Genomic DNA, 25619 nt, shown 5'->3' on the forward strand with positions numbered 1-25619 from the left:
GGCTCTGCCTAGCGCTCCCCGGCCGGGGGAGCGGAATCTGGGGATAACTAGAAAAGTGAGGAGAGGGGGAGGCAGGTGGTGGCGGCGGTGCGGGCAGAGGCGAAGCAGGCTGGAGAACAGCGGGGGCGGAGACGCGCTGAGGAGGAGACTCGGGAACAGGCCCACGGGCGCCCCGCGAAGCCCTGGCAGCACACGAGGGGCGCGCGCTCCGGGTCCGGCCGGCAGATGGCGCTACGGGGTCGGACGAGGCGGGCGTGACGCCGGGGACGCTGCGGCTTCTCGCCCCGCCCAGCGGAGGGAGCGGGCGGCGGCCATGGCGGCGGTTCTGTCCCCGCGGGTCTGTGACAGCGACCCGGCCACGCCCGGGGCCCAGTCCCTGAAGGTGAGAGAGGCCGGGCTGGGAACCCCCCGTCGCCGCGGCTCAGCGGGTCTTTCGCAGGGAGCCCCAGGGGGAGCGGCGGCGGCCGGGGGCACAGGGAGACCCGCAGCGGGGGCGGGGGAGAGTCAGCTCTGTCCCCCTCCCCCTCCCGGTGTTATGCGGGGCGGGCAGCCAGCCCCTGGGGGAGAAGAGGCTGCAGCTCTGCCACCTCCCCGCCCAGCATGTGCCCTTGGTCCCTCTCCGCGCCCCCAGACCCGGCCCGTCCCCCAGTCCACGGGCCGGGCCTCAGAGCCCTCTGCACCGGGCGCTGAGCTCAGCAGGGGCTGGGATACAGAGCCCTGGACGCCCCTTCAAGTGAACGGGCTACAGCCAGAGGGGCCAAGCACGGATAGAGCTCCTGGGTCTCATCCAGTGTTGGGTTCCAGGTCCAAAAGTTGCCCAGGTCCAAGATTTGGGACTGGACCTGTACAGTCCTGCAGCAGGCCGAAAACGGCATCCGTGGGCCAGACTAATATCTCTGCAAAGGGTCTGGGCTTTCCAGTGTTTCCAGCATTTGTTTCCTACTTCTCCCCTTCCCTCAAATTCAGGGGTGACTTTAGCAAATGCTGTGTGAAAGTATCTTGGAAAACTCAAGTTTGCAAATGGTCTAAAGGATTGATATTCTTAATACATAGCACCTTTAATCAATACACAGGAGGCTAAGTATTATCTTATTTATATAGATGGGGAAACAAAGGTACATAGAAGATAAGTGACTTACAGTCATACAGGATGTGCATGGCAGAGCTGAGAGTAGAATTGTATATTTTAAGCCCAGAAAGGACCATTTTGATTATCTGGTATCATTTGGTCTCCTGTGTAACCTAGGTCATAGGCTTTCGGCGAATGAATTCCCTTTTCAAGTCTAATAGCTGTTGTTGAACTAGACCATCTCCTCTGGAAAAAATCCTGTTATGAGCTGGATGAAAATTTGTTTTGGGTTGAGTTTAAAACCCCATTGAGATTGATAAGTGTAAATTCACCGTTTAGTTAACATAACTGTAAACATATACCCCCAAATAAAAGAAAAGGAGAGTGTGCATGTGCCCTAGAGCTTTTGCTGAGTATTGCTTTTGGGGAGGAGTGTGTGTGTGTGGAGGGGAGGCAGAACAGATGGGAAAAACTGGAAAAGACAGAGAGCCTGAAAGAGCAGCTGAAAGCATGGTGGCTGACCTGAAGAAACTGGGGACAGGTTTTTGGGTTGAGGTGCAGGATGAAAAGAGTGCACTTGGTGCAGTGAGCTAAAGAAGCTGTTTCCTCCTTTTTGATTTCTTCATTCAGAGAGACAGGATTTTTGTACATTCTTTAGAAATAAACAAAACTGCATTGAAAAATACCTATCACTAATTTCTACTCCCATTTGGAACACCTCCAGGGTCCCAAACTTTGACTAGCTGCTCAGGTTGAAAAGGGGCAACATTCGATATAAAAGTTTCTGGTGATGGCTGATTTCCTGCTTTTAATTTTGCACTTCATTTCTAGTCTGAATTTGATACACCTTTGTCTGCTAGATTGAAAAATTCTTAATAATCAAATTTCTGTTCCCCGTACTTGTGGACAGTCATGAAATAACCTCTTAATCTTTTTGATGATAAACTAAATAGATTGAGCCTCTCGAGTCTCTCACTGTGGAGGCATGTTTTCCAATCTTTTAATCATTCTCATGGCCCTTCTTTGACTCCTCTCCAATTTAGTTCTTTTAGCTACACCGTCGCACTGTGAGCTCATGTTCAGCTATTACCCACCATGAACCTCTTTTTTTCAGAATCGTTCCTTCCCATAATAGAGTCCCCTGTCCGATCAGTATGACCTTATGTTTGGCTGAAACCCAGATCTATTCACTGTCAGTCCAGAGCCATGTCCTATGCATCACACCACATCCTTTTATCTCTTAGGCAGTGTCTGCACTATGGACCTTGTAGTGGCACAGCTGTACCGCTGCAGCTGCTCCGCTGTAAGGGGTCCTATGTAGCTGCTCTGCCGACAGGAGAGCTCTCTCCTGCCGACATAATTAAACCACCCTCAACAGTGCTTTTCTCGGTGAAACTTCTGTCAGTCAGGGAGGTGTGTTTTCACAGCCCTGACCGACAAAGGTTTTGCTGACAAAAGTGCTAGTGTAGACAGAGCCTTAGTTTCTAACGAGAAGTTTCTGAGATAGCAACTCCTGAAATCATTTTGGGCTTAAAAATAATGAAAATGGAGAGGTGAGTAAATAACTCTTTCTCCTTTACTACTCTCAGGGTGCTCAGCAGCTACTTTTGGGGCAATGCCAAATCTAGCATTAGAAAGCATGGATCTAAACAGAGAAACTGGATAGACATCAGTTGTCAGTATTGGGGTCCCCTGCCACACTCTCAACTATTGTCGAAAATGGTGTGGTTGTGGTGGAGATGGGATAAAACAATGTTCAGCACAGTTACAGAAATTGTCAGAGTATTAAGTCTGTGCTCCTAGTATTTAATATTAGGTGACACATTACCTCTGTGCTCTCCTTCATTGCAATTTATTTTACTGCTGAAGCTACATGGCTGATACCCGGTGGTTCCTACCAACATTTACAGGCTGAATAACAAACAAAACAGGATTTTGATCAATGAATATTATTTTTCCATAGAAATATTTTTTGTAATGAAACCATAAGATCTGATGCTCTCACAAGTTTCTTTTTCTACTTCCCTATGTTTCTTTTCATGAAAACCACCTCTTTTAAAAGGACTCCATCAGATTGAGACAGTCAATTTAAAAAAAAAAAAGTTTTTAAAATTGATCTAGTTGCACCTGCTTCAAACTTTTTCCTAATTTTTTTCCTAATTTAATTTTTTTCTCTTCTTTTTTGCTATGTGAAGACCCACACAAGCAAAAGGGGAAAAAGACTAGACATAAAGAGTTGTCAAATATATAAAGTAAAACAAAAACAGAGAGGAAGACAGACATGTTTTTTCTAATCTTTTGATTGAATTGATCTTACAAGTGTTATGTAGCTAAAGTAGGGAAAATTAGTTGATCACTGTTGTCTCTTAAATCCATGCTTAAAGTGTTATATTTGAGATTAACATATCAATATAAGTGGAAAGACATTCACTAAACAAGGCCTAATAATTGTACCTGTTATTAATTAATAAACAAATACTAAGTGTAATTGTGGGCTTGACTGTTTTTGATGGGTTAGTTCTTCCATCAGCAGTATTTCGCAAATGTTATTAAGATGAAGTCTTTTGTTTTCTTCCAATGATTTGTAATGTGACACAGAGTTGCAGCTACTAAGATGGTGTATGACTGATATTCAGTGGTTCCTACATTTATTTACAGGCTGAATAACAAACTATACAGGATTTCAATCAATTAATATTATAATAATCTTCATCTTTTAGATATAGTTGACTTATTTAGTGGATATCCCAGCAATAAGACCAATTGGTTTCATTGATCCTTCACTTTGGTAACACCTTAAAATTGTATATTTTTTCGTCCTCCCCCCCTCCCCCATTTTAGGGCATGACCCTCAAGTATGAGCAAATCTCATCACAACACATTCTAGATATCATCTTTTCTTTTGCCATAGGTCTCTTTAAATCTGACTGGGGAAAGGCACCACTGATAGAGTAACTTCACTTTTGTAACAACTCATTTTGAAGATGACTTCTGCCCTCCCTATATATTTCAACTCTACTGCATCAGTTTTTCTCCCTACATCTATCTATCTTCTTCATGAAAAGCAGCTTTTTTGTAGTACTATGTTCAAAGCTTTATGTAAACTAGACACAGCTTCTTTTATACTCACATCTGAGAAAATATATTTTTCTATTACTTTAACTCTGTTCATGTAAATCCTCTTTGCCATTGATGATACGATCCTTGATTTGTAAGTATCAGTAATAGCAAAGGGTATTGCACTGCTCTTGGAGCAGCTGAAGAGGGATACAATAACTTTGAGAGTCACAGTCGTGCTCCAAGTTTCTTCACTGCTCCAGGGATTGAATAAACTGTCCCAGAACATTAGCAGATAATGTGCAGACACAGTTACATCTGTAGACATGTTGGTGCTGGTGGGCAGAGGCAAAGATCTGCTCACTTGCCACCCCTTCCTGCCCATCTGTGTGACAGTGGGGGAAACATAGTGCCTCTGCAGAACCTGGTTCCCCTTCTGTGCTGCTAAGCATGATGAGTAGCCAACACAAGGGAGTAAGGAACTGTGCAAGCCAGCCCATGATTTGGCTCAGGGAACCCTTTTGAAATAGCGCAGTACTTCTAGGGAGCAAGTTCATTCTAGTCACAGCCACCTTTCACAATCCCAAAATAGTTTATTACATCTTGGTGAGGCTTTACATTGTGATATCCTAATACATTAAGTACATGCAGGACTTCTTGGCTTTATTTTTAATGCTTGCTCTCTGTGTTTATTTCAGGATGACACAGAAGAAAATTCAAATGATAGCAGCCAGCCATCGAAAAGACGACGTATGGGCTCGGGGGACAGTTCTCGAAGTTGTGAAACTTCTAGTCAAGATCTTGGGTAATATCACTTTACTGAGGTTTTATATTTTTTAAAAACTATTTTGTTGTGTTTTTCCATAAGTTTTAACATTAACTCTTCTTTCTTTGCTTATATGTTGCTCATGCATTTCTCTGACTTCTGCCGTGCTGAGGCACGGTGAATTAAAGTGGCATGTGAGCAACTTCCTTGCTTCAACATTGCTTTTAATGTAGTGTAAAGGCGTGTTTATTTAATGCAAATTATGCCAAAGTGTGCTTCAGTTATCCTGAGGACTGACTTTACTTGTACATTTGACTTTTTGCATTTTATAATTTTATGGCTTTTTAAATATCTATCTTTCAGTATGAATGCCTGTTTTCTTATTCTTATTCTTGTCAAGGATTACACAGTCCTTGATTTCATGTCCAGTGATTCATTGATAAATACTAGTTTTGTGAAACACTAGTAAAATGAAACACATTGAATTGTGTGTAATTTTGAGATGGGATAGGAGGATATATTCTAAGGGGCTGAACCAACTTTCTACAGGAGTGTTGTGTTGACTTAAATGGGAATTAGATCAAGTTCTAGAAGCATGGCATTGTTAACGATTACTTTGAGTATTCTAACTTTTTTTACGCAATGTATATTTTTTTAGCAAAATGTACTATTATTATTTCAAGCCCGTTGTTTTTGTGTTTAGCTTTAGCTACTTTCCTGCTGAAAATTTGATAGAATACAAATGGCCACCTGATGAAACGGGAGAATACTATATGCTTCAGGAGCAAGTCAGTGAATACTTGGGTGTGACCTCATTTAAACGAAAATATCCAGGTATCCAGGTTGAAAAAGCGTGTGTATAAAAATCTGTCGATTCAAATGTGTACAAACTGGCAACTCTCATCTTTTGGAATATAACATAGATCTTTTAGTTAAGAGGACACAGTCAAGATAAAAATCAAGCTTACCAATTTTTCTATCTTTGTTACTAATAATTAGCTGAAAATGTGGGCTGAGATTTCAAAAGTGACTAGTGATTTTTGGGTGCCTATCTTGAAATTATGTAAAGGAGCCTGCTTTTCAGAGGATGGGGTGCTTAAGTGACTTTTGTTAATCTTGGCCTTAATTTATTTTTGAGTGTTTGTTATTATTGGGAACTTTCTGAATTTTGCTCAACTTGGATAGTGAACTAAGTTGGTCAGTTTCAGTTTCCAGTTCTTGCAAAATGGTGCACTACATTATTTCCATGCGGAGGGAAAATATCAGAATACTCAGGGGGATCTCTGCTTCACTTATGTGAGAATTGATGACAGTCTGTCTTCTCCATCATTAACTATTATAATCCTTACATTCGAATTTGTAAAACACTTTTCAAAAACTTACTTTCTGCCTTTACTATTTGTCAGTGTCATTTTATGCAATTTCTTGGGGAAAATCTAATGTTTTAAACTATTTATAAAAGAAACATTAACATCTTTTTCTATAATGGTGTAATACTTTTGTTTGGAATAATTTTGTGTCTGTTAAACTAATATCCCCTTAGATTACATTTTATTAATGTAATTTTTTTCAGACTTTCTGTTATCATCCCTGGATTATACTACCGCTAAACTAAATATTAACTACAAATAGACATTTTATTGTACAGTCTTCCTTTTTCATCATGTGGAAAAGAAGTTGTAAACTAGTTTTTGGCCTAGTTGGAACTTCTTTTATGATGGATTTGGAAATGTATAACACTACACGGTTTTACTGCTGTTTTGTCTTTTCTTGGAGATTTAGAGAGACGAGATCTGTCTCACAAGGAAAAACTCTACCTCAGAGAACTAAATGTCATCACAGAGACTCAGTGTACTTTAGGTAAGAAAACAAAATGAATTTTCAGCTTTCTGATGCATTTGGATTAGGCTAGAATATTTGATTCCTGCCTTAAAATGATAGCATCAAGTAATTCTTGACTAGACATTTAAATTGGTTTTGATTGCAATAAGGTTATTTATTTTACCTTTTAAAATGTAATGGAAAGTTAAGAATGTGTAACATTTTGAGTCTAAGGTCTTCAACAGACTATTAGATCTTTGTTATTTTTACCAGTTCTAATGACTTCATTTGCTAAAGAGGATATTTTATTAACGTAGGCCCTGCTTTTCCAAGCTGATCAAGAGAATCTCTGTGTCGGCATGAAGACCCATTGGCTTAGATGGGGCTTTGTGCAGCTCTAAAGGTCTGCCTATGTTGATCAGTTTGCAGGTTCAAGGTCATGTGAATTAGATTAAAGTACTTGAGTATATTCATATCAGAATTAAAATCTTAATATTTTCTTCTTTCACTTATAATAAACATTAGCTTGGATTGACGTACTGATTGATTAATGCCTATCTCAGTTCTATTCTCTTTGATATCACAAATCTATGTAACTCTGCACTCTCATTTGATACAGGAAGTTGACTTTTATAAAATCACTTTCATTGCTTTCCTGTATTCTGTGTCTTTTGATTTGTCAGTGGTTTATTTGACATATGACAGAATCTAGAAACAGAATATCAGCTGCATAATATTTTGGGCTGCTGACTTTCCCTAATCTTTTTTTTTTTTTTTTTTTAAAGCAAAACATGAGGCTTTAGACGTACATCTTCCATTAAATTCAATGAGAATCACACAGCAAACCCCCCAAAAATGTTTTGAAAATGGAGGGGTGGTTTGTTTTAGAATTTTTTAAAAAGAGTGTCGTTGCAGCATAATTTCTATGTTCAGTGAAAGGTATTGTTTATGTTAGGCTGTCTGCTTTAATGGCAAACTTTACAGCAGACTATGGGTCAAAATGGTAAATGACTTACAATTTGTTTTGCAATGTAGCAGCATTATTAGTGTTTTTTATCTAATCTAGGTCTAACTGCCTTACGCAGTGATGAAGTGATTGATTTGATGATTAAAGAATATCCTGCTAAACATGCTGAGTATTCTGTAATACTGCAAGAAAAAGAACGCCAGCGAATAACAGATCATTATAAAGAGTACTCAGTAAGTAACCCCTCAGACTTTAATGAACCAGATCTAGAACATACTGGGCATGTGGATTAAGTTCCTTTTGCAATATCTGATTTTTCAAATTTGTCTTGTAAATTAATACAATTATTTTTATTTCAGCAAATGCAACAGCAGAACACACAAAAAGTAGAAGCTAGTAAAGTTCCAGAATATATTAAGAAAGCTGCCAAGAAAGCTGCAGAGTTTAACAGCAATTTAAATCGGGAACGAATGGAAGAAAGAAGAGCCTATTTTGATTTACAGACACATGTAGGTTGACTTAAATTTATTGCTTGACAATGATAGGTAGTTCCTTGTTTATTATAGTAAAGATATCAGTCTTTTTGGTGCTTTTTCTGAAAACATATTGTTGTAACCATTTTTATCATAATATTGGATTAGAATTAATTTGGGTTAGAAATAAATAGATTTGAATATATACATTTTTAAAAGTTATTTTACCAAATAGAATAGAGCTTTCCACTTTAGTTTTTTTAATTAATTGATTTCTCAAGCTGGAAAGACTTCCACGTGACGAAGCGCTATTAGCACTACCTAGTGTAGACATGAGACAAATAAGTGTTGCGGTAGTAGTATATAAAATAGCATAAAGGAGGTCATGTCATTTGGATGCTCCTATTACCATTTCTCATAACACAAGAATAAGGGGACACCTAATGAAATTAAAAGGCAAGAAATTTAAAATTGATAATTACTGATTGTCAAAAAGTTAGCTTGTGATAGTAAATTCTATAAATTCTTCTTGATGCAAAAATGTTAGTAGTATTCTAGAAAGGTTTAGACATTTATGAATAAAAATATTTTATATAGTTCAACTGAAAGGATAAAAGTATGTATCAGTCTTGCTTCAGAATTTAAGCCAAGCACTACTTGCCAGAGACCAGTTAAGCAGAAGCTTTCCCCATAGATAAATTATTGCATAATAGTCCATTTGAAGGTTTTGGACTTTTCTGATATTGGCTCCCGTCAGGGACAGGATACTAGACCATTGATCTGATCTTTTATGGCTGTTCTTATGAGCTTCTATTTTGTATATGCTCATCATACCTGATGCTTTTGTACACAAAAGTCTGCTTTTAAAGTTAGAGTTCCTTGTTCTTACTACTTTCTACTATTATGCTGCTCTGGTAAAATTTCATTTTAAAGATGCTCAATATGAAAACTAATTTATGTTTTACTTTATTTAGCAGCTTGTATGGTAATGTAAATGTAATAAAAGGGTGTATTTTTTATTTTTCTATCTTATTACAGAGTCATAGTGCCGTAAAGGAGATTAGGTGTCCATTGGGTTAAATATAGGGCTGTCAAGCGATTAAAAAAAATGAATCGCGCTGTTAAACAACAATAGAATACCATTTATTTAAATATTTTTGGATGTTTTCTACATTTTCAAATATATTGATTTCAATTACAACACAGAATACAAAGCATATAGTGCTCACTTTATATTTATTTTTGATTACAAATATTTGCACTGTAAAAAACAAAAATAGTATTTTTCAATTCACCTCATACAAGTAGTGTAGTGCAGTCTCTTTATCATGAAAGTTGAACTTACAGATGTAGAATTATGTATAAAAAATAACTGCATTCAAAAATAAAACAATGTAAAACTTTAGAGCCTACAAGTCCGCTCAGACAACCAAATTTGGTTACAATTTACATGAGATAATGCTGCCCGCTTTTGTTTACAATGTCACCTGAAAGTGAGAACAGGCATTCACATGGCACTGTTATAGCCGGCATCACAAGATATTTATGTGCCAGATGCACTAAAGATTCATATGTCCCTTCATGCTTCAACCACCATTCCATAGGAGATGCGTCCATGCTGATGATGGGTTCTGCTCGATAATGATCCAAAGCAGAGCAGATTGATGCATGTTCGTTTTCGTCATCTGAGTCAGATGCCACCAGCAGAAGGTTGATTTTCTTTTTTGGTGGTTTGGGTTCTATAGATTCCGCATCTGAGTGTTGCTTTTTTAAGACTTCTGAAAGATTGCTCCATACCTTGTCCCTCTCAGATTTTGGAAGGCACTTCTGATTCTTAAACCTTGGGTCGAGTGCTGTAGCTATTTTTAGAAATCTCACATTGGTATCTTTTTTGCGTTTTATCAAATCTGCTGTGAAAGTGTTGTTAAAACGAACATGTGCTGGGTCATCATATGAGACTGCTGTAACATGAAATATATGGCAGAATGCAGGTAAAACAGAGCCAAAGACATACAGTTCTCCCCCAAGGAGTTCAGTCACAAATTTAATTAACACATCATTTTTTAACGAGCATCATCAGCATGGAAGCATATCCTCTGGAATGGTGGCCGAAGCATGAAGGGGCATACGAATGTTTAGCATGTCTGGCATGTAAATACCTTGCAACGCCAGCTACAAAAGTGCCATGCAAACACCTGTTCTCACTTTCAGGTGGAATTGGAAATAAGAAGCAGACATCTCCTGTAAATGTAAACAAACTTGTTTGTCTTAACGATTGGCTGAACAAGAAGTAGAAATGAGTGAACTTGTAGGCTCTAAATTTTTACATTGTTTTGTTTTTGAGTGCAGTTATGTAACAAAAAGAAAAATCTGCATTTGTAAGTTACACTTTCAGTATAAAGAGATTGCGCTACAGTACTTGTCTGAGGTCAATAGAAAAATACTATTTCTTTTGTTTATCATTTTTACAGTGCAAATATTTGTAATAAAAAATAATATAAAGTGATCACTGTACACTTTGTATTCTATGTTGTAATATAAACCAATATATTTGAAAATGTAGAAAAATATCCAAAATATTTAATACATTTCAGTTGTTCTATTGTTTAACAGTATCACGATTAACTTTTTTGAGTTAATCACGTTAGTTAACTGTGATTAATTGACAGCCCTAGTTAAATAGACATTTATTATTTAGATTTTTATAGAATATTATTTTGACAGTAAAACTATAAAGTATGCTGTATATAATATATGCCCTTAAGTGCTGGAGTGAATCTGGGAAAAATGAGGTGACTGTTCCAGCGTAATAAAGGCTGAGTTCAAAAATGTGGAAAAGACAAATGAAATAAAAAAAGATTTGCTTGTGTGGAAAATGAGATTTTTGTTTTGTATTAAACAATACAGATTATCCAGGTGCCTCAAGGAAAATACAAAATATTACCTACAGAGAGAACAAAGGTTAGTCCTTATCCAGTGGCTCTCATACCAGGCCAGTTCCAGGAGTACTACAAAAGGTATTTAAAAAGATATCACAGTTGCTGTCTATATTACATCTACTTGCTTGTATATCCCAGGAAACTAGCTGGGAAGAGTAGTAGTGATATACTTACAAAATAATTTTGAGTGAATTTTGTGTCCGTGAGATATGTGAGTCTGACTGACCAAAAGACTGAAGTGCATTCTCCACTCAACAAGTTTGGCAGTGGCAGCAGCAGTGCAAGCTTCTCCACACTGCTCTGTCAGCGTGCCTCAGCCTTGTTCTAGAGCAGTGATGGGCAACCTGCAGCTCGCGGGCTGCACACGGCCTGTCAGCGTAATCTGCTGGTGGGCTGCGAGACAGTTTGTTTACCTTGGCTGTCCGCAGGCACGGCCGTCCGCAGCTCCCAGTGGTCGCGGTTCGCCGTTCCCGGCCAATGGGAGCTGTGGGAAGCGGCGTGGGCCACAGGGACGTGCTGTTTGTCGCTTCCCACAGCTCCCATTGGCTGGGAATGGCAAACTGTGGCCACTGGGGGCTGCGGGTGGCTGTGCCTGCAAACGGCCAATATAAACAAACTGTCTCGCAGCCCACCAGTGGATTACTCTAACGGGCCGCAGGTTGCCCACCACTGTTCTAGAGGGACCAATTTGACATGCAACAGGGGAGTAGTTCACTCTCTGTGTCCATTCAATACTAGGGCTCTACAGAGACTGTCAAGAGTATTTGTGAAAAGCAACAGAGGGTCCTGTGGTACCTTTAAGACTAACAGAAGTATTGGGAGCATAAGCTTTCGTGGGTAAGAACCTCACTTCTTGACTTACATCTGAAGAAGTGAGGTTCTTACCCATGAAAGCTTATGGGTGCCACAGGACCCTCTGTTGCTTTTTACAGATTCAGACTAACACGGCTACCCCTCTGATACTTAAGAGTATTTGTGGTATGTCTAAATTTTGTATTGCAGGCTTGTGGTCAAATGCTTTCTATGCAGCAATTTTGCATGAATGCAGAGAAACAGTTTTAGGAGATGGTTTTTCTAAGACTGATCACTGCTAACAGCTAATTTTGATTGATTTTTGCATGGCCTAAGAATTTAGATGAAATTGGATGTGTGTGAGAGGAGGGAAAGTTTTGGTAAACGGACTCTTCTCCTTCCCAAAATGCCAATGCTTCACTGTGTGTATAAGCTTTTAAAACCTGTGGCACATAACATTAATATGTTGTATTGCCCAAGATTATCATGGAAATGTTTTCTCCTGAAACTTCCATGTTATATGTAAGGCTTGACTCAATGTGCATCACCTCCAGAGTGAAGCAAATGGAGATGCAGCTTGATTCGGTTATTAGAACAGATAACTGGGAGCCAAGATTTTATTCCTGATTGCCACTGGATTGCAGTGTGACCATAGGCAAGTCACTTATTCACAGTAGGCCTCAGTTTCACTATTGGTAAAACAGGAATCGTGGTCACCTTGGTAAAGTGCTTTGAGATCCTCAGGTCAGAATTGCTATATAAGTGCAAAATGATTTCCAAAAGGGTGTGGTTTTACCAAAAAAGGTTATGGGCACACCTAATACACCAGTACTTTCCATTCATCTTTCCTAATGCTGACTGAAAGTAAAGATAATTTAAGTGGAATAACTAATGCATAGCAGCCTTCTCAGGTATTTAGTTGTTAGGAGTATGGAGGTTGTATACCTGCACCATGCGTTGTATGTTCCCAGTGAAAAAACACTTAAATATTAGAAATTGAGTCAATAACTGAAGAATTATAACTTCATTAAAATGTTTGATATTCTGTGGCGTATTAATCACGTGCGTTAAAAAAATTGCCCATTTTGCTGAAAAAGCACACTCATTTTTAAAGGAAGTACCTTTCATAATTAACATATGAAATGTGCACTAAATATTATTGGCATATTTTTGAAATTTCAGATCTGAGAATTGACACAATCCACATAATTCTGTGGCCCTTACTGCTTTCTTTTGGAACCTAATTAATAATCATGAAACTTGTTTTATATTTATACATGTGTCCATATGGTATTTTATATAATATAAAATAAATAGCTTCTTGGGGATAGTAAACATGATTTACTGGAGGGTTCAGTGTATGCATTGTTTGATCTTTGGTGAATATGTGAGTGTGAAATGTTTGGCATAATCCATGGAACACCTCTTAGATTAATTGTCATAATCATCTTCCAACACAAATATAAATTCAGTTAATGTATTAGTCCCCATTAAGATGCTGTTCTGTATTAATTTTGGTTAAAAATAGGGTTGTCAAATGATTAAAACGATTAATCATGAAATTTAAAAAAAATAGTCACAATTAATGGCAGTTTTAACCGCATTGTTAAACAATAATAGAATACCATTTATTTAAATATTTTTGGATGTTTTCTACATTTTCAAATATGTTGTTTTTAATTACAACACAGAATACAAAATGTACAGTGCTCACTTTCTATTATTTTTATTACAAATATTTGCTCTGTAAAAAGATAAAAGAAATAGTATTTTGCATTACAGTACTTGTATGAGGTGAATTGAAATCTCTTTATCATGAAAGTGTAACCTACAAATATAGACTTATTGTTTTGTTTTTGAGTCAAGTTATTTAATAAAAAATGTAAAACTTTAGAGCCTACAAGTCACTCAGTCCTACTTCTTGTTCAGCTAATCGCTAAGACAAACAAGTTTGTTTATATTTATGGGAGGTAATGCTGCCCACTTTTTATTTACAATGTCATCTGAAAGTGAGAACAAGCATTCGCATGGCACTGGTGTAGCCAGATATGCTAAACATTTGTACATGCTTCGACCACTATTTTGGAGTACATGCTTCCATGCTGACAACGCTTGTTTAAAAAAAACTGTGATTAATCGTGCCTAATTTTTTAAATCTAGTTAATTTGTTTTGTATTAATCACTTGAGTTAACTGCGATTGATAGTCCTAGTTAAAAATAATTAAAGCTATCCTGAGTCTACCAGCTAGAATAAAGCATCTTGAACCAACAAACTTGTTAAATCTATCTCTGGGTATTTAGCAGACTGTTGGTTCTACTTCTTTTACTGTACTCATCTAGGCCCTGATGCTGCGTTAGTATCTGCTAGGTATAATCTCTTTGGCTGTGCAGATACCTGTTGACTTCAATGGAACTGTACGATGGCAAAGGGGGTCCTGAATAACAGGTTCCCAGTGCAGGCTTGAAGTCTTAGAAAGTTCTTTTTCATGCAGCTCCATGTGATGTTGAATAATTTCCTATACTTTGTATGAATGTCTCAAACAGTTGGGAGACCTATTTAGCTGATTGCTCAGACACTAGGATTTCGAGCTTGATCCAAAGCTCATTAAAATCAATGGAAAGACTTCATTCTTTTCAGTGAGCTTTGGATCAAGCCTTGGTCCATAGGGTGTGAGGGAACACGCACCTTTTACTGGACTGAGTAGCTGAAGTATTTTTTAAAATGTAACCAGATATTGTTTAACATGGAGTAACATTTATGAGCAAGGAGAGGAGATGCATTTGTGACCCAGATTTTCAGAATTGTGTACATAATTACTGTGCATATGTACACAATTGTGGTAATGTTACAGACGCTCCCCAACTTACGCCAAAAAAAACCCCAAAAAACCTTTCTAGTTTATGGAACTTTTTCCATAAGTGCGGATTTGCGTAAGTCGGGTTTGCGTAACCCAGGGAGTGTCTGTATATGCAATTAAAAATGGGCTTTGAGCTTATCCAGACTTTTTTTATTTTTCATTGGCAATTAAGTGTTTTTATCTTTTGTTGATGGTGTGTGTGTGTGTGTATAAGTATATGGTAGTAAACAAGTATTTCTTGATTTTAGATACTCTCCAGATGAACTTCGTTATTTGCCATTAAACACAGCCCTTTATGAACCACCTTTGGATCCGGAACTGCCTGCACTGGACAGTGATGGAGATTCGGATGATGCAGAAGAGGGTCGAGGTGATGACAAACGAAAAATCAAAGGCAATTCGGTGAGATAAATTGAAAAGTGATCTTTAACAAAAAAGAGATCCTCTTTCTTCCCCTTCCCTTTGGTCAGTTTCAGTAGTTGCTTCACTGGCATTTTTAACATCTGTGTCCAGTAGAGTTTAGGTTAAAGGAGAACTGTGAGGCAAAAGCAAAAAAAAAAAAAAAATTTTGGTTTTACCATTTGAATGCTTCTTTTTGACTTATGAAATTTGGCATCTAACTTCTTTTAAAACTGTTTTCCTGCTTCTGTTTTATGCTGAAAATACCAGGCCCAGGCCCTCCCTTTCTTCTTTGCTGCAGAATCTTTGGAGAAGCGGAATAATCTGATTTATATAGATCTGTGACCCACACTGTAGTTTTCCACCCCACTCTTTCCTCTGAGTTGAAGGGAGAGGATGCTAACAGTTGTGGGGAGGGAGAGTTGCAATTCAGATCATAGATTTGTGTGATTTCACTACTCCAGTCCTCTAAAAGTCCTTCATTAAAGATAAGTAAGTGCGAGCCTGATATTTCTAATGTAAAATAGAAACAGGAAAGTGCCTTTAAAACAGAAAAATAGCTTGTGGCTATCATTCTACATCGTAAAAATAGTAAAAGGGAGAGGCTGTTTTTTTTCTTTACAGTGGAGCTTTAACCATTCTTCCTTCTTTCTTTTATCTAAATTAACTACATCATACTCATTTGTTTAATCCAAACATTAAACCATCATGTATTGGAAGTTAAAGGAAAGCTATGTCCATTTTGAATATCACAGTGTTCTTAATATTCAAAGCAGTTTCAGCTTGCATACATTGCAAAGTGCAATAGAGATATCTTTAAGTTGTTTGTGCCTATTACTGGTGGCAACCAGCTTCCAGAAGCATGATATTTGTAACACCACAATATGGAGAGCCTCGTATAAAATAATGGCCTAACAACTAGAAAATGTTTAAATATGGAGTAGCTAAAATATTGAACTTAGCCATGTAAATGTTAATTTTGTTTAAGTATTTGCAATTAAAGCTTTTATAACTAAAGAAAAAACAGGATGAAATGGCTGCCTTGGTAGCCTGAAAAAGGAGAGGTAGCTGTTAATGTGTTTTTTCCCTTTGAGTCTTTAGCGTAAGCTCTAAGAATTTCACAAATATTAAAAATTCATCGCAAAATGTGTCTCTATTGCTGCTCCTTATTCTGTTTTAAAAAAAAAAAAAAAAAGCATCAGTCTTCCCTTAATACTGCAGGCTATGTCTACTCAATTCCTTTTTCTGGTCTTGGTGCCTCTCCACCAGTAGGAAAATATGAGAAGGAACTGGGGCTGAGCAGACACTATCCTCTCCCTCTGCACAGTACTTCAGAAGGCCATCCAGGAGTGCAGAAGCCAGAGAGGTCATGCCTGCATTTGGAAGGAGCAGACAAAATCAGACCAGGCAGCTGGTTTGACGGTGGTTCTACCAGCTCTTCAGCTCCCATGTGGCTAAATTATTAATGGGACATAGATTGTGACCAGCAGACGTCTTCCCCCCACCCCCCAATTTCCCCCACAGAGAGAGGCAGAGCATTGCGGGTGGGGTGAAACTTCTATTTTTGGGAATAGCTAGTTGTGTTGAGTACCTCCGAGGGAGAGATTTGCTGATTCTTGCCTTACCTCTTCTCTATTTCCCCACTTCCAAAACAGCAGAATGGTTTCCATTTCCCAACAGCTACAGCTGCCTCATGTTACCTACCCTCCTGCATGTTGAAGGAATTCTAAGGTATTCCCTCTTCAGTGTTAGTGAGGTGGATACTTACTGCTGTTTTTGCGGGAACCTCTTGAAGGCCATTAATGCTCCTCTCCATTCCATTCCCCCTCTTCCTTGCCTACCCCCAAAAACCAACCTAACCCTGTGCTGCCCTTTTTTTTTTTTTTTTTTTTAAATGACACCCAATACTTATTGACTCTGACCCTGAGGGTTCTCCCTCCCCATAAATCTCCTTGAACATCTGCTGCATAAATTCTGTTATGTAGCTGTGGGTATCTTTTGCTTTTGACATTCCTGTGCTGTGATCCAAAGATGATAATCAAGTTGTTCCTGGTAAAAATATTAAATGAGGGTGACAGAAAAATGTTCACTTATTACATTTCATGCAGTTTGGTAGCATATTTCAAACATGTGGTGGGCAATTTATCTGCTTTTCTGGCCTGTATCTGTGAAAGACTTGATAGATGTTGAACATCCAGCATATTGGTAAATAGTTTGGTTTTGACAAGTCTTAAATTAAAACAATTTAGAACAAAGGATAAATGCTGCTCCACCCTTGGTTTTGCATCATGATCCCCTGGAAAATACTGGAACCCTTGTGCTGTGATGCCAGCCTCTGTGTGAGACATATAAGCATAAAAGGTTACAATAAAACAGGCCATATCATATTTAAATGTCACCTGTGCTCCTGTAGATAGGAAGCTACTAACCCTTGTTGTCATTGGAGCTTAGAAAAGACTAGTTTCCCTCTCAAAAAAAAGTTATGTTTTTATTATAGGACAACTCGTCTGGCAATGTATCTGAAGGTGAATGCGCCAATGACAACCAGGAGGATTCTTTTCAGGGAAGACAAAAACCAAGAGACAAAAGTGCTACTCCAAGAAAAGATGGTTCCAAACGTTCTGTACTGTCCAAATCAGTTCCTGGGTACAAGGTAGAAGAAAAAAGCCCCTGACTCCGCTTCTTTACTGACCAGCCTCTCTCCCTGAAATATTTAACTTTGTTTTTCAAAAATATGGAAGTTCTGCTTGCTGTACTTCACTAGCTGCTCTCCTGTTGTGCTCTCAACTGTTTGCTTCTTTCCTTCCTTTTTTGGCTTTATTTCACTAGGGGCTTTTCTGTTACCCTGGCTATGGAGTGGCTTCTGTTTCTGTGTCATAACTGATTTCTGGGCAATTACAGCAAAAAAAATTATGGCTGTTATAAAGAGAATTTTATATTTTCCTGACTGCTTTAAAATAGCAGTCAGAATTTCCTGTCAGTGTAAAACCGACATTGAGTATTCGCTGTTTTTGTCTTAGTAGTAGTTAATATGGCAGCAGACCATGAGACCAGTGCGTAAAGCGCAGCGATATGGCTGAATATATTGTCATAACATGCACTTAAATAGGGCCTTTCATCCTGAAGGATCCCAAAGTATTAAACTATTTATAGGTTTTACTTCACTTACCAATAAGTGCAGCCACCTTTGGGGCGGAATGCAAAACTAACTACAGTTTAAGCAACACTACCCAACCACTTAGGACAGATATGGAGAATAACAATTTATCTAATTCATGTTACAAGAGGAATTTCTGTCGGCAGAATGTTCTTACGCTAAAATTTGGCTACGATAATAAGGCACTTTAACATCTGTAAAGCAGTGATTACCAAACCCAGGATAGAATAATCAATACTAATAATGTAACACTTTCCCATTAGTCAAATGAGGATTAAATATATTTCAAGAGAAATTGGAGTTCATATGCATGATTTAAATTTTAGTCTATGGAACTTTGTACAGGAAAGGGGTCTTGATTGTACACCTTCAAAAATACATGTGGTCCAATCCTGGTCCCATTGAAAATTCAGTAAGTTTGCCATTGACTTCAGTGGGAGCAGGATCAGGCCCATTGTGTGGGCTACAGTAAGGAAGGGTGTAAACATAGTGACTGGGAGTGTTTGCCAAAAGATGCTGTTTAAAAAAAAAAAAAAAAAAAAGCAAGAATTTTTTCTATGATGTCAAGATCATATGTTTTGGGAAATCTTGCAGCAGCAAAGGTAATTGTGGGCTGTTAATGGTTTGAATTTTATGATTCAGGAATGTTTGCTAACAATCTGAATTTACTGTTGGTTGGTAAAGAAGCTATACATCAAACTTAGAAGTTAGTCGTCAACAAGAATTGGACAGCGTCAGTTGATTGGAAAAGGTTTCTGTAGATTCTATAATTGCACAATACATATTTTTTGCAGTTTATAACAACTGTCAAGCTTCAGCCATCTCTCCTCTTTTGAGGAGTTGCTTAAGATAGATGCAAATTATGGATATTTGAACTGTGTAATATACATATCTTTTTATATATGTAACTTTGCGAATTGCTTATTACAGACCCACATTCATGCCAATATTTTCAAGAATATGAAATCCAAAGATGAAGCTTGAAAAAGTGTTAGCTTTGTTTAACTTTATATTAGAGATGGTATGCGACTGGTCTGACAGAAAAAGGAGCTTCATTTAGGTATGAAGACTACAAAGTACAGTGTCTGTTTGGTTAGTCTGCTCTGTCTAGTGGCCTTTTGAATACATAGAGAGAACTAATGAAACAGAACCATTTCTAAGGTTCTGAACTCCTAAATGTAGAGCTGTACAAGTAATGCAGTACTGCAGTTTGAAAATGGACCCAAATTGCTATTACCCATTAGTTTAAAACTACCAATTATGTTAGTAACAAAGCAATTAGTGCAAGCTAACTTGATAACTTACAGTGCCAAAATATTTGTATGGCACGTCTTCACAATACCTAGCATTACTCAAAGGTGATGTGTCAGGCTGGTGATACCTCAGAGGTGGCACAGTTGTGCATTTTTTAAAATGGGAATTTTGAACATTTTTAATATGCCCCATTACATTAAATATCTTAAAACTGATTAGATGTGAACATTCTTGTTAGAAGTGGTCTATAAAAAGATTTAACAGCTATTAATACACCAGAACGTGCCTAAATATGAAGGCACTTTAAGTTGAAGGCTACAAACCGATCTTAAATGTCCCTTTAAATTCTGGGTTTTTTGGTAATATTTTTCCTCTGTATTACTCAGTTTGTCCACATTTTATAGGATAATCTTTAGGTTACATTTAATTAAAATTGAAGGATAATTGCTGTAACATCAACATATATAAGTGAATAGCTATAGTCAATACAGTATAAATGATACAATGGAATTCTCATATTTACTTTTTTAAAGCAGGAAAACTGGTGTATTTTGTATGAAGCCATTTTTATTAAGTGTCAGCCTTTTAATTGATATATTATGGTTCGCATGTTTTATATTTCGTTACATCACAAAGTGTAGTGTGTCTTGGATGTTGCTGCAATTGATGCAGGACTGGCTACTACAGTTGCACACACAGGGTTCTGTTCTCAGAGTTCAGGAGGTTTTTGCACATAATAAATCTGCCATGTGTTGAGATACAAGGTATCCAAAACATTTTGCTTTGGGTTCATTATATATGAAAATTAAATGCCTTGCTCACAGGCAGTTGGACCTCAGAGAAAACTCATGCTTGTCTGAGTGGTTGCAATGCTTGATTTGAGACTCTGAGCTGCAGCACAGCAGCATGGAAGTTAGTTACAAAGGAGTCCCTCTGCCTCACTCTCCTTCAAAATAAGATGAAGGTGATTTGGAAAGCAAAATGTAAAATGGTCAGATGGGATATTATGATTTCCCATACAGGATAGACAGATATTTTCATAGTGTTCCCTAAAAGCCATTTAATTTCTTTAGGATGGTAGAACTTGAATTGCTTTGAAATGTGAATATCTTGTGTTTTGTGTTTTTTTTAAAGAAAGAAAAAACAAAAAAAAACAAAAACCTAGAGTGCTTCCATACCTTGGGGCTCTCTGTTTTTAATATGCTGTGATTATTTCACTGTTTCTAGTGAACACAAGTTAGTGGAGTGGAAGTAGAGGGAAGTATTAATAAATACACATAAGTCAGTGTCTAATTTTATAATTATATGTATCAAAGTATTAACTACACATACACTAACACAGGTACAGTAACTGAAAGTTAGTTCACTTTAGTTTCAGTGGAGTGAGAGGGAGTTTGCTGCTGTATATTATGGCAGTATAGTATGAATAATTAATAGCTGAAATAGAATTTGGATTAGAGAAGTGCACTTGCTATTTTAGAGAGGTTTGTTTTACTTAGCTATAGTAAAAGAACACAACAAAAACCTTACTCTTAGAATGTAGCAGTAAGCAACAAGAGGGTAAATAAACACAGCAAGACTGAGGTTTAAGTATGTGCCACTATCCTTTTGTTGGGAGGAGCAGGGTATACAAGGTATATATGTAGGAGACATAGAATAGTTACCGGTAAGAATTTTCTATGTATGCTTTCACTTCCATGATATTTATTTTGTAGAGACATTTGTGAATGTTAGACTTCTTTTACAGTTTTACTATATTTATGTATAAAACAGGTTTGACTATGCTTTTTTAAAATAAATAAGCAAAAAAAGTCTTTATGAATGCCTCTGTCATCTTTTGAAAAGGAAGTTATATATAAACATCTGATGGGTTTTGTTTTATTTAAATCTCCTCAGGCCAGACAAGTTAAGCAGACTATAGCCATAAATGGGGTTTAGTAACTTCAAACATTTTCAAAGAAAGGCAATGAATTCTGACAGATTAAGAATTGCTGAAGACATTAATTATCTTGCTAAATGTTAGAAAAGAGCTGGCTGGTAAATAACATTTTGTTTTAAAAGGGGCAGTATTGAATACTTTTTTCTTTTTAATAGTTTTATGTTCACTGCCATTTTTATTAATACCATCTTAGGTTGAAAATACTCTACCACTTTTATTCTTTCATTTGGCAAGGGTTTTTTTTGTTTTTAAATGGAGCAAGTCCCATTGTGACTATTTATCAGCAATCACACAGTTCCTTAGGGAGTAGGCTTTTAATTCAAAATTCCTCCATTGACTAGATGGCTGCTTCTGTACAACAGAACTAAAATATCACTGAGACAGATTTTTAAAAATCTCTGGCAGTAGTGGATTTAACATCAGTAAGTGTTGTATTTGAATCCAAACCTTCATTAAGATGCAGTAGGTTGAAGTCTGACATTAAAGCTATTTGAATGGCCCGTTGATAAACAATTTGATACCGTAATTGTATTTTTTCTTTTCCTCTAAGCAAAGCTACTGCTAGCTTATCTTTTGGGTTTGGTCATAAAATTACTACACAAATACTGGGAACTGCACAGCCAATTTAAGCACCTGGGATTTCTTTGCCTTAAATAGATGTTATGAACACTCAGTTCCTTTCTTTCTCAGTTCACTTTCTCCTAGCAGTGTTGTAAGTGTAGAATTGTAGTGTTTTCTATAGCAACAGCAATCATGACTTTAGATATAGAAGAAAGGAACAGTAAAACTGATTAAAGCAACACAACTAACTTGTCTATTAGACATTTTGGAAGCTTAAACAATACAAATTAAGTGTATTAAATTGTATCTTATTTTATGGTATTCATTTTAAGCTTCCATTCAGATGAGTTAAGTAATTTTGCATTTCTTAAAGGATATTTATGTTCTCTAGTGTACATGGAAGCTTGTGAATTTGGAGATTCATATAAACATATTCTCCTATTTCTTCTATATTTGAACAAATTTGATTTAGCTTTAAAGATACAATAAGTGTATATTATTTGTATTCACTATTAAGGGAAGTGCTAGCTGACAAGCTTGCAGGAGGATCTAGCATACACTTGTGTTCTGGTTTCATTTTTTGTAAAATGATTTACATATAGCTCACTGCACATGCTCTAAATATCAAATTTGTATGCATCTTTCCTAAGATTTTAAAATAACCAGTATTTGTCAATGTCACGTTATGTCAATATCACCTTATGTCTTAAGATTCACTTCAATCACATGATAACAAAAAGTTCATTAGTAATTTACAAAAGTTAAAATGGAGATACCTTAACAAATTTCCTGTTAAATCCATTATAAATTCTTCTGGGATGAATTTATAGCCCTCTTCTACCCTTCCAGCCAAAGGTCACTCCAAATGCTATATGTGGAATTTGTCTGAAGGGTAAGGAGTCCAACAAGAAAGGAAAGACTGAAGCACTTATACACTGCTCCCAATGTGACAACAGTGGTAAGTATCTATATACACTTTAACTGGAATGCTGGGAGTTTTAATTGCCACGTCTTACTACGTTCAGTGGAAATATTTTGTATAATACTAAATTTGCATACAAACATTTCAGTCTTCCTAGAAACTGACTTTTTCTCTTTAAAATTTCCTTAATTGTACTTAAGTATGTACTAGAACACATTCACTGCACTGAGTCTCTTAGGTGAGCTAAACTTGATTTTTGTAGAATAGCTATTAAGTTATACTAATTATTTTACAACTTCATTTCTAAAGGTGCTAGTAATAATATTGGTTTTAATCTAGGCCACCCTTCTTGTCTTGATATGACCATGGAGCTTGTTGCTATGATTAAGACCTACCCTTGGCAGTGTATGGAGTGTAAAACATGCATTATATGTGGGCAGCCTCACCATGAAGAAGAAATGATGTTCTGTGATGTGTGTGACCGAGGTTATCATACCTTTTGTGTGGGGCTTGGTGCTATCCCTTCAGGTAATGAAACAGAAATTAGTCTTTAAGGGCTGGCGTTTTCTACTGTGTTACAAGATTATACTTCCATAGGGGTGTATGAATTAGTTGACTGTAAACATTAAGTAGCATCTACAGTGTAAGATGGCATTCATTGAATTATCCAAAACAGCAGAAATGAGGGTTTTTTTTAAATTTCTGTATATTTTAGTAATGTACAGAGTATAGGATTGGCAGCTTCACCGTTTTACAACCCTATAACTGTTCCTGTCAAAACTCAAGTAGAGCTATGGCTCAGAACCGCACTGTTTCAGGATTCCCACAAGATATTGAATAGCTACCTCCATCCATAAATGAAGGACGTATAAACTTTACCAACATTTCTCCCTATTGATGGAGTATAACCTTTGCATTGTTTTAGAAGCTTTAACAGTACAAATGCTTTATTAAAGTAGAAGAAAAAAGTGTGTGCTCCACTCCATCTGTGTAAATACACTTGACCCCTTTTTTTACATCACAACTTGCATGTTCAACTAAATAAACCCAGTAACATGCTTAAACTTGAAACTAAAACAAAGCTGGTGCTTTGCACTATGTGCAGTCATTTATACCTATTTTACATTAATATAAAAGATACTGATTTAGTAGCATTTTTCACTTATTTTGCTCCCTTGTAAATGACTGCACAAGGTGTAAGGCAGTGTAGAATCAGAATTAAAGAACTAGATCATTGACGGGAGTAGTCAGTCCGATTGTGTAAGACTAAATCCATGTCGCAAAATACAGCTACTGTATTGATGCATGTACCTAGTAAGTTCTGCAGTGCTAGCATTGCTGTAACACCGATACTCAAGTCTTGAAAATGTTGTGAGCTGCAGTAGAGTTGACAGTTGTTCCATTGCTACTGACCTCTCTTCCATTCAAGTTCTGTGATTGATTTACACTAGGATCTACACTAACTGAGCCATATTAAAGGTAGAACATAAGTAGAAGCAGTTGATATTCCTCTAAAGTAGTCAGTCAGTCAACAAATTAAAATGCTTTGATCTAATGCACTCAATTTTGCTTGAGTCAGAAGTGAAGTATGGATAGTGTTTATTCTTATCTCAAAACCATCCTACAGTAGCATTGGATCTTCTTAATTGTTGTGAAGCCCAGTCATGTGATCACAGGCCAGTTTGAGATACAGTGAGTATGTGGGAATGTATATACCACCGTCTGTTTCTGCTCAGTATTATTACTCTATGTACTTACATTGTCTTCAAATTTAAAGGAAGAAATATAAACTTCTAGACATTGGTTTATATTTTGCATGTTACCAGCACAGGTAGTGCAAAAATAAAAGTATTTACTCATCTTGTAAACTAGTCATGGGTTCTACAGTTAATAAAAATATTAACTAATGTCAACTTTTTTCTTTCTTAGGTCGCTGGATTTGTGACTGTTGTCAAAAAGACCCCCCCACACCTAGAAGAGGAGGAAGAAGGGGGAAAAACAGCAAAGAGGGCTAAAGGAATAATGTTTACCTTCCAATACGATTAACTGCACAAATTGAAGTGATAAATTTGGTGCTATTTAACCAACCACTCTGTATATGGAACAAAACCACTTAAGCATCTTTTACCAAATAAAATTTTTATAATTTTGACTATGGGTTTTCCTATGATGGCAGTAATTGAGCATGTATTCTGTCATAGCAGTTTAGATTGACAACTCAAATTTCCATTCAAGAGGGAAAACTTTCAAAAAGTCCTCTCAAAGAGGTAGTTTATAGCAACACACTTGTATATGCCAATGTTGCATAGCAATAACTTCTACATGGAGAGAAAGCTACACAAAAGTTTAGATATTTGCATAGCACTCAGTTTTATTCTCCATGATTCAATCAAAGCAAAGCATTCAATTACTTTTAAATAATCAGTGTTGCTTTAATTTAAAAAAGCCATGACTTTGAAGCTTGTAGGAATAATATCTAAAAGTTTCAATGCATTGCCAGAAAATCCAGTCTCCTTTATTATGAACTACTTTAAGTCCCTATAACTGAAAATAGCGTGCACTCCAAGAGTTAAATGCATCTAATTTTCATAAAGATGCACCAACAACCATAAAGAACAGATGATACTATGGAAGTGGCACTAAAA

General features: G+C 37.1%; 1 protein-coding gene across 2 annotated transcripts; it reads left to right on the top strand.

The window, feature by feature from the left end:
• Nucleotides 1-251: 251 nt before the first annotated feature.
• Nucleotides 252-25129, top strand: PHF10 (PHD finger protein 10). 2 transcript variants are annotated; one of them, XM_034765177.1, is made up of 12 exons: nucleotides 252-382; nucleotides 4825-4931; nucleotides 5596-5726; nucleotides 6669-6752; nucleotides 7780-7913; nucleotides 8040-8189; nucleotides 11061-11170; nucleotides 14991-15144; nucleotides 17639-17794; nucleotides 22902-23010; nucleotides 23314-23502; nucleotides 24904-25129. In XM_034765177.1, the coding sequence occupies exons 1-12, from the start codon at nucleotides 314-316 to the stop codon at nucleotides 24987-24989; spliced, it is 1479 nt and encodes a 492-aa protein (XP_034621068.1). In that variant the 5' UTR covers nucleotides 252-313; the 3' UTR covers nucleotides 24990-25129. The 2 variants fall into 2 exon arrangements, with proteins under 2 accessions (XP_034621068.1, XP_034621069.1); XM_034765178.1 differs by having other exon boundaries at nucleotides 6675-6752.
• Nucleotides 25130-25619: the final 490 nt, after the last annotated feature.

Source organism: Trachemys scripta, chromosome 3 (genome assembly GCF_013100865.1).
Source record: "Trachemys scripta elegans isolate TJP31775 chromosome 3, CAS_Tse_1.0, whole genome shotgun sequence".
Taxonomy (NCBI): Eukaryota; Metazoa; Chordata; order Testudines; family Emydidae; genus Trachemys; species Trachemys scripta.

Excerpts from the sequence above, each read along its gene's own strand:
- PHF10 (XM_034765177.1), top strand. The coding sequence starts at position 314 with ATGGCGGCGGTTCTGTCCCCGCGGGTCTGTGACAGCGACCCGGCCACG. Across the intron at positions 6,753-7,779 it reads AGAGACTCAGTGTACTTTAG|GTCTAACTGCCTTACGCAGT; the intron begins GTAAGAAAACAA and ends TATCTAATCTAG. Across the intron at positions 15,145-17,638 it reads GAAAAATCAAAGGCAATTCG|GACAACTCGTCTGGCAATGT; the intron begins GTGAGATAAATT and ends TTTTTATTATAG.